Below are 9,264 nucleotides of genomic sequence, written 5' to 3'. Positions count from 1 at the left end.
CACTGCCTCTTTGCTCTATAAATACCCCGAAAATCCAAAAGCCCTAGGGGTGTCAACGGAACACAATTCCATCCACCGCAAGTTCCAGAACCATCAGATCCAATCTGGACACCATCATGGAGGGGTTCATCATCCTCATTGGTGCCTCTCTGATAATGTGTGAGTAGTTCATTGTAGACCTACAGTTCCGTAGTTAGTATCTAGATGGCTTCCTCTCTCTCTCTTTTGATTCTAAATACAATGGTCTCTTGAAGATCTATTTGATGTAACTCTTTTTGCGATGTGTTTGTTGGGATCAGATGAATTTTGAGTTTATGATCAGATCTATTTTATCCATGAAAGTTATTTGAGTTTTGATCTCTTATATGTATGATTACTTATAGCCACGTATTTCTTATTCGAATCTTTGGTTTAGTTAGGCCAACTAGATCAATTTTTATTGCCATGGGAAGAGGTGCTTTGTGATGGGTTCGGTCATGCGGTGTTCTTTCCCAGTGACAGAAGGGGTAGTAAGACACGTATTGATCGTTGCCATTAAAGATAACAAGATGGGGTCTATTCCTACATGAATAGATCTTGTCTACATCATGTCATCGTTCTTATTGCATTAGTCTGTTTTCTATGAACTTAATACACTAGATGCATACTGGATAGCGGTCAATGTGTGGAGTAATAGTAGTAGATGCAGGCAAGAGTTGGTCTACTAATCTTGGATGTGATGCCTATATAATGATCATTGCCTGGATATTGTTATAATTATTTGAAGTTCTATCTATTGCCCAACAGTAATTTGTTTACCCGTCATATGCTATTTTTCTCGAGAGAAGCCACTAGTGAAATCTACGGACCCCGGGTCTACTCTTTATCATATTTGCTTTGAGATCTATTTTTATTTGCTTTTTCTTTCAGATCTATTATTCTAAAAACCCCAAAATACCTTGCTGCATTTTTTTTCTTTCTTTATTTTATTTTGTTTCATCGTGAAATCTATTTATCCAAAATCATACAAACCAATCTATCTTTTACGTGAGAGGGATTGCCGACCCCTCTTACGAGTCGGGTTGCAAGTATTTGTTCTTTGTGTGCAGGTACCGTTTACGTAGTGTTGGTTGGTTCTCCTACTGGTTCGATAACCTTGGTTTCATAACTAAGGGAAATACCCACCGTAGTTGTGCTGCATCATCCCTTCCTCTCCGGGGAAGTACTGAGCGGACACGAGCCATCAGGTAGCACCACCATTGCCTGGTTCCAACATCGCGACGCACGATCAGAACATTCGTCTTCGCCGGTTGCAGCTTTTGTCGCCCAACCGTCAACTGTTGCAGCTTTCGTCACCGCTGGTCGTAGCTCCCCAGTTGCGCGGTTGCAGCTCGTCGTCTTCAGTCGCCAATGGATTCAGCTCCACCAACATGCGGTTGTAGCTAAGTAAACCGTGGTTTCTACACCCACAAACACCATGTTGGTACCATGTCCTGTGGGCAATGTCGCAGCTCACCACGTTTTTAGCTGGGACCATAACCACCGCGAATCGAGTCACCATGGAGCGCTCTTTCCTTGGGATAGCAGCGCCCCAGATGGGAGGAGGGAAAATGTTGCATCGACGGCTAATCCTCACCGAGGTAAGATGCGGTATGGATGTAAACACGGCGCTCGGCCAAAATGACTCGTGAGTTTGTGGCTGAGAGGAAAATGAAGGATGAAGGCCGCGAAGAGGATAAGGAAGAGAGAAGGCGGAAGTGGAGCGTATGAGGCCTTGATCCACGTGTCGTGTCTTGGGTGTCACATGCTTGCGCATGAGGGAGGCGACCGGCCGAGCGCCTCCGGACAGTCTGCTGATTCAAATTGTTTCCTTTGTCGTATAGTAGTCGATGTGGCGCACCTAGTTATTTTTTTCTAGTATTTTTTAGACAAGTCCACGAAGCTTTATTAGTAGTCTTTTGTCCATTTTCTAGTAGTTTTTTTTAGGGTGGAAAACCAACTTTATTCATGGAATTCCACATTGAGTGGGATACATCTTGGGTCATGAGGGGCACCAAGCCAAACGTGCCTGCCCGGACCCCTATTTAAACAAAATTTTGCTAAGCTATGTGCTTCATAATTAACAGCACGACTTTCGAAAGTAAAAGTACAATGGAAAGATGAAACTTTCAGATTTATCTCACTGATGATTGCTCCATATGGACCTCGGCCATCTCTCCTAATATCCGACACCACCTGCTGGCAGTCCGAAGCAACCACAAAATGATGAATGTCCAAGTCCTCGGCGAGGGCTAGTGCCTCCCGGCATGCTATTGCTTCTAGACTTGCTGGATCGGTAACACCTTCAATCACAAGAGCAGAGCTGCCAAGATAATTACCACCTTCATCCCTGCAGACTGCAGCGGCTGCACCCCCTGTCCTTCCCCGGACTCCTGCATCAACATGGATTTTGCAGTATCCTGTTGGTGGTTTTTTCGGCTTCAAATTTCTATGTATGGGCGTCAGCACGACCCTGCCTCTTTGCTCTTGGCTACCCTTTATCCCTTCCAGTTCAGAGATGAAGCTCATGATAAAACCATGTGTGGCGTGGGGACTTTGGAAGATCGCCTCATGGATGGCTTTCCTCCTAGCGTACCAAATCGACCAGAGTGTCACGGCCACAAGGACAAAATATTTGTGGGACATTGAATCCATCAGAGTGAATAGCCATTGCTTCGCCTTGGGTTCGGTTGTTGATATGATTTTATGTGTAACCTCCTCATTCATTAGAGCCCAAACGCTTCTCGAAGAAGTGCACTCAACGAGCGAGTGACGCCATGAGTCCCGCGCCCCACATAGACCACAGCAGGGTGAATCAGATATGTGTCGATGTGCCCGGACATCATTTGTCGGCAATGAGTGTTTAGATAGGCGCCATAAGAACATGCGAACTTTCCCTGGGACCTGAGTTTTCCACAAATGTTTCCATGCTCCTTCCTCAGCCCTAGAGCTAGACGGCCCTGGCCCCTCCTCAAGCCATGCTTCCCTTCTGTTTCTAGTTGCAACAAGCATATTATATGCTGATTTTACTGAGAAGCAACTGTGCTTTTCGTGGTGCCAAGCCCAGAAGTCAGGAATGTTACGAGTGCACAACGGTATCCCCAATATCACTTGGGCATCCATTGGCAAGAAAGTAGCTTGCACCAGGTGTTTATCCCACGTTGCTGACACGGGAGAGATGAGTTCAGCAACTAGCATAGGTGGGTTCAGTGTTCGGCAAGCATAGGGCCTTTTCATCTCGTCCCTTGGCAACCAGTTGTGTGCCCAAATATCCGTTGTGCTTCCATTACCAATCCTCCTGATCAGCCCCTGCTTGAGCGTATCTCTGCCCTCTACTATTGCTCTCCATACCTGGCTCGGGTGACTCCCTAACTCGGCACCCAGAAGATCTGTAGTTGGGTAGTAAACACTTTTTAGAATTCGCGCACTCAGGGTTTCAGGAGTCTGCAAGAGGCGCCATGCCTGACGAGCCAGCATTGCCAGATTAAACAGTTCGAAATCTTTGAACCCTAAGCCCCCCATGCTCTTAGGTTGGGTCATAGTTTTCCAGGAAACCCAATGAGGTTTGCATTTCCCCTCTTTGCTTCCCCACCAGAACTTTCTAATGAGCATGTTTAGGTGTTCGCAAAGCCCTCTGGGAAGTTTAAAATAGGACATCAAAAAAACCGGTACCGCCTGGGCCACAGCCTTTACAAGAACTTCCTTCCCTGCCATGGAAAGCGTTTGCTCTATCCACCCTTGTACCTTACTCCACAGACGGTCCTTAAGATACTTGAATGCACCATTTTTTGAATTACCAATATCTGAAGGCATCCCTAAGTACTTCTCGTTGAGAGTTTCATTAGGAACATTGAGTGTATCCTTTATCTCCTGTCTCACCGTATCCGGCACCCCTTTGCTGAAATATAATGAAGATTTTGAGTAGTTGATGCGCTGCCCAGTTGCTTGACAATATGTTTCCAAAACTTGGTTCACCTTGTTTGCCCCCACACCATTTGCCTTGAAAAACAGCAGGCTGTCATCAGCAAATAGAAGATGGCTCACTGGTGGCGCCGTAGTAGCTACCTATAGGCCATGCAAGTTTGATGACTCACTCTTTGATTTTAACAGGCACGAAAGGCCCTCTGCTGCTAGCAAGAACAAGTATGGAGATATCGGGTCCCCTTGTCTGATCCCTCTTGAAGGGATAAACTGTTGCAGTTTCTTCCCATTGAACAAAACAGAAAATTTGACTGTTGTAACCAAGCTCATCACAATATTCACCCATCTCTCTGTGAAGCCCAACTTGAGCATGATTGCTTTTAAATAAGTCCACTCGACCCTATCATAGGCTTTCATCATGTCAAGCTTGAGTGCGCAGGATTGATGTTTCTTTGCTTTGTTTCTCTTCATGAAATGCAAGCACTCGTAAGCCATAATGATGTTATCTGTAATCAACCTGCCAGGAACAAAGGCTGACTGTTCTTCCGAGATTATGTCAGGAAGCACTTGTTTCAATCTGTTAGAGATCACCTTCGACGCTATCTTGTATAATACATTACACAAACTGATAGGACGAAATTGAGATAGAAGAGTTGGGTTTTTTACCTTTGGTATAAGTACCAACAAAGTTTCATTTATTCTCTCAGCCGACTCCGTTCCTTTTACTATCCTCAATACTGCCAATGTCACGTCACCCCCACATGTGTCCCAATGATGTTGGAAAAAATGTGCCGGGAAGCCATCTGGCCCCGGTGACTTGATCGGGAACATCTGAAACAGCGCGATTTTTACTTCATCCTGGCTATAAGGTGCATTCAGTAATTCATTCATGGCCTCTATCACTTTGGCCGGGACTGTGTCGAGCACCTGATCCATATCATGAACACCCTCGGTAGTGTACAGATTTTGATAAAAATTAGTAGCCATCGTTTCCATCTCTGCCAAATTATCAGTTAACTGGCCATCCGGTCTCTCCAGCGATTTGATTTGATTTTTCCTCTATCTCCTGCTGGCCCTGAGATGGAAGAAATATGTGTTCTTGTCGCCGTGCATCAACCATTCCAGCCTCGACCTCTGTCTCCACAATATTTCTTCCCTATGGTAAAGCTCTGTCAATTTTTCCACTATTTTTAATTCAGTGTGAGATGGACCAAATCTACCTTGGATCGCACGTATCTCTTGTAGTTCTGCTTTTAGGCGTTGGATCTCGCGCCTGACATTACCGAAGTGGTCCTTGTCCCATTGCGCCAGGTCCGAAGATAGCGACTTTAGCTTGTCATTTAGGCTGGCGACCGAATCTCCCTCTGTCCGCGCCCAAGCTGTCTGCACCGCTGGTTCCAGCGTAGGGTCCCGCTCCCATGCAATCTCATATTTAAAAGAGCGTGGGGCCCTTCTGCATGCGTTCCCATGCACATAGCTAACAAAGAGTGGACATTGATCGCTCGCCGCTGCCGTGCAATGTTCCAAGCGCGCTGATGGAAAGGCTATCGTCCATGCCGGGTTTGCAACCCCTCTGTCGAGCCTGACTCTAGTGAATGTGCCACCTGCAACTTTTTTCTCAAACGTCCAATCAGCCCCCACATGTCCTATATCCGTGAGACCGCAAGTGTCAAGCGCATCCCTGAAAGCATCCATCTGGGCCTGGCTGCGGCTACCCACTCCGTCATGCTCATGGTCATGCAAGACTTTGTTGAAATCCCCCACAACTAGCCATGGTACGTCATTAGAACCAACTATTCCTCGGAGTGTGTCCCAAGTTTTATACCTCTCGTTCACTTGGGCTTCACCATAAACAAAAGTAACCCTTGTTTTAAATTCCACCATATCATCAATAACAACATCAATGTGATACTTCGAATAACCAACAATTTCAAGCTTTATTTCATCGTTCCAAAAGATTCCAAGACCGCCACTTCTACCCGAACTACTAACTGCAAAGCTTTTGTTAAAACCTAGCGAGCCAACCATATTTTCAACTCTCGTACCCTCTATCTGAGTTTCAAGAATGCAAAGTACAGAGGGGGCATACTGCTTCGTCAGACCACGAAGCTCTTGGACTGTCGCGGGTTTGCCAGCCCCGCGGCAGTTCCAACATAATAGGCTCATTGCGCTTGGCGCAACCCCTGTGGGGGCCTGCCAGAATGCGCATCAAGGTTTTTGTTCAGACCATTGGTCCTCCCATTGTTTTTGTCATTGGTCATCACGCCGGTTTTATTCCTCTTCGGTTCCTGCTTCCCTGATGGGCTAGCTGGAATTCAGGCGGCGGTAGCAGCAGTTGCTGTGTTGTTGTTTCTGGGACAGCCGACTTCACAGATGACGAGTCTGAGATCGTCAGCGCGGCTCCTCTCTTTCTATTTCTTTCTCTGTCCTCCATGGAGATGTCCTAGTCACGCTTGTACTCGTCAGTCTCCCGTGCTTTTGCTGATGTTGGTGTGGATCCACGACCTCAGCCTCTGCCAGATCGGCCATTGCCTCTTCCACCCCGAGATCCCGAACCCTCATTCTCTCCTCTTCCTTCACCTGGCCCTCTACCTGGTCCCTTGAACCAAGAGGCTTTTAAATCCTTGAAAAATAGGTCCTTTGGGGCATGGACTCCATCTCCGCACTCTTTGTAAAGGTGTCCGAGATAACCACACACCGCACACCAGTCAGGGAGTCGTTCATACTTCACCCTGAATATCTCTCTCTGCATTGTATCCTTCTTCTTCACCACCAAATAAACTGCATTCTTCAGAGGTTTAGTAACATCTATCTTAACCCGAACTCTAGCAAAATTCCCTTCGAAATCCTGGGACATTGGTTCGGCGTATATGAATTCGCCCACTGTTGAAGACAGAGCCTTGATTTTTGAGAAGAAACCATCAGGAAAGTCGTGGATCTGGATCCATATCTCTATCTTGGTTAGATCAATCGACGAAGGTTTTGTGTAGCTGTCATATGGTTCCAAAACCACAGCCCTGCCCTTGAAAGACCACGGCCCATCCTGCATCACACGTTCCCAGTCTCCCAGGCATGCAAACTGCAGCGTGTATAGATTGTCCTCGAGCGGCCTGATTTTCACATCCTTGGCCAGGTCCCAAGCCGCCCTCATGTTCCTGAAGAACCAGTACTGGCTATAGGTTCGATCCGTATGAACCCTAGCTATCGCCATCCAACGGAGCGCCTCCGCCGGTAATTCCTCATCTTCGATCACCACATCTTGGAGATCGGCTTCCTTGAGTCCAAGTTCCTCCATCATCGCCTCCAGGTCAGACGTGAGACCGCCCGATCCAGAAGCAGCGTCAGCCATAGTTCTCTCGCCCGAGAGTTGATGAAACCGCGGGCGGTAAGATCCCAGCGATCCCTGTTCCACCGCCAGGAAGCGGAGCCCCGAGGGCCCCGAGCGACGCCGGCGATAGAGGTAGGGGAGGGGGAGAGATCGATCTCTACGTGGGGGCGAAAACAATCGCCGCCGCCGAGAGGAGTTAAACCCTAACGAGAGGGGAACCATTTTTCTAGTAGTAAGGGCATGTACAATGATGCTATCTTAGGAGTGCCACGTAGGATAAATGATGAGGTGGAGGAGAGAGAACTCATAAGAAAAGGTTTGTCTTCTCTTATTTAAGATAAAACAAGAGATAATCTCTTAGCACAATTTGTCTCACCATGTTTTAAGGAATTGCTAGTTATTGAAGATAAGGTTAAGATATAATCCATTGTAGACATACTCTTTTTTCATCTCTAAATTACATGCAAGACTTAAGATAAGGTTGTCTTATTAACCATTGTACATGCCCTAAGTGGGCTCACTTGGCCATGCCTCTGTCTTCTTGAGTCACTGTAGGCCCATGGGCCTGGGCCTGACATTTATACTTTCCTGATCCGACGCTACCTTCTCATACAGTCTTACCATCTTTCTCATTCTTGAGTAGGGATAGTGCTCCCTAATATCCCCCTCTCTCGTAGTACACACAAAGGGCATTACTCTACGGTGAGTCGACTTAAGCCATGGACTGGCGGCGGGCAGGGAGCCCAACATACGGCCGGCGACGCTCGCCAGCGGGGATGTACTCCGCCCCGGCGTCCCCGGCACACCCCCTGGGTCCAGCCACGTCGTCACCGGTACACCCTCTGGCGGCGCGGTCCAAGGCGCGCGCCGCGGCGGCGCTGGCGCATGTCATGTCGCGCCCAGGCGCGCGAGTCGCCGCCGCAGACTCCGACTCCGACGAGAACGGGTACGGAGACGACGACGGCAGCACCAACGGGCGTTTCGGCGGCGGCCGGAGCCCCTTGCACGGGTACGTTGCAAAGAGCGCCGGCGGCGTCAAGGACAAGTTCTTCGGGATGGCGTTGCCCAAGGTATGTATTTACTGCTAATTAGTACTTGCTAACATTTCCTTTCCAGCGCTGCCCGCGTTTCAGTTTTAATCTTTGGCAAGAGGTTAATTAGGCGGAAATAGTAAGACATAGCGGAACACTCCCAGAAATCCCTTCGCTGCAGAGAAATCAGGGAGGCGATATAGAGGCGCAAGCTTTCTCTGGTTGAGTTCTGCTCGGAGGAAGTTTCGATCACTCGAACCGTGTGTGTTTGCTCCGGAAATTTGATTAGCCCAGACATATGCGGCTTAATTTCTACGTAGAAAGCTATTAGAAAGAAAGAAATGCTCGAGAGTAGTACTATGAACAGTTGCATTTCTGCCAGCGAAAATTATGCTCTGCTAATCTGCTTGATCTACGCGGTATACCAGTAAAATAGTCAGAGCTTAGCAGTAGCTTAGGGAACCCAAAAGTGAATCACACGGGAATCCCGAGGCGGTCTGGTCGATGCCACGCAATCCATGCACGGTCAACGCGGCTCATTAATGCGTGCCCTTATTCACTCTGACCTTTTTGGCTTTGTTTAATGGGAAAATCGGCATCGATCGGCCGGCCATCACGAAGAAAAAGCTCTCCACAAGTTCATCCATGTGGTCCGGTGGATCGCATTCTCACGGTACATGACACGCCACAAAATAAGAGAAGGATGCGTCCTTGTAACTGAGGAAGAAAGAAATCATTTTCTCAACTATTTAAACCATTGCTTTCAAAATAAAGATTATCTTTATCATTACAAAGATATCTTTACTATTACTGCTCATTTGTTTTGGATGAGTCCTAGGAGATTTTCGTCCACGGGATTATTTATATGTTTAGCATTCCCTGAGGTACCGGATTCCTTAGAATTGTGTACTTGATTCCCTAGAATTATTAGCATTATGTAAGACCTCACGAAAAATTCCAAATGAT

General features: G+C 47.3%; 1 protein-coding gene across 1 annotated transcript; it reads right to left on the bottom strand.

The window, feature by feature from the left end:
• Nucleotides 1-4,998: 4,998 nt before the first annotated feature.
• LOC147975085 (uncharacterized) lies at nucleotides 4,999-5,634 on the bottom strand. The gene has a single exon (XM_087520267.1). The coding sequence runs from the start codon at nucleotides 5,632-5,634 to the stop codon at nucleotides 4,999-5,001; it is 636 nt and encodes a 211-aa protein (XP_087376393.1).
• Nucleotides 5,635-9,264: the final 3,630 nt, after the last annotated feature.

This window comes from Triticum urartu, chromosome 4A (assembly GCF_056163025.1).
Source record: "Triticum urartu cultivar PI428250 chromosome 4A, HENAU_Tu73, whole genome shotgun sequence".
NCBI classification, from domain to species: Eukaryota; Viridiplantae; Streptophyta; class Magnoliopsida; order Poales; family Poaceae; genus Triticum; species Triticum urartu.
The sequence above is the reverse complement of the archived record's forward strand: the minus strand, read 5'-3'. Positions and strand labels throughout refer to the sequence as shown.

Excerpts from the sequence above, each read along its gene's own strand:
- LOC147975085 (XM_087520267.1), bottom strand. The coding sequence starts at position 5,634 with ATGGATGCTTTCAGGGATGCGCTTGACACTTGCGGTCTCACGGATATA.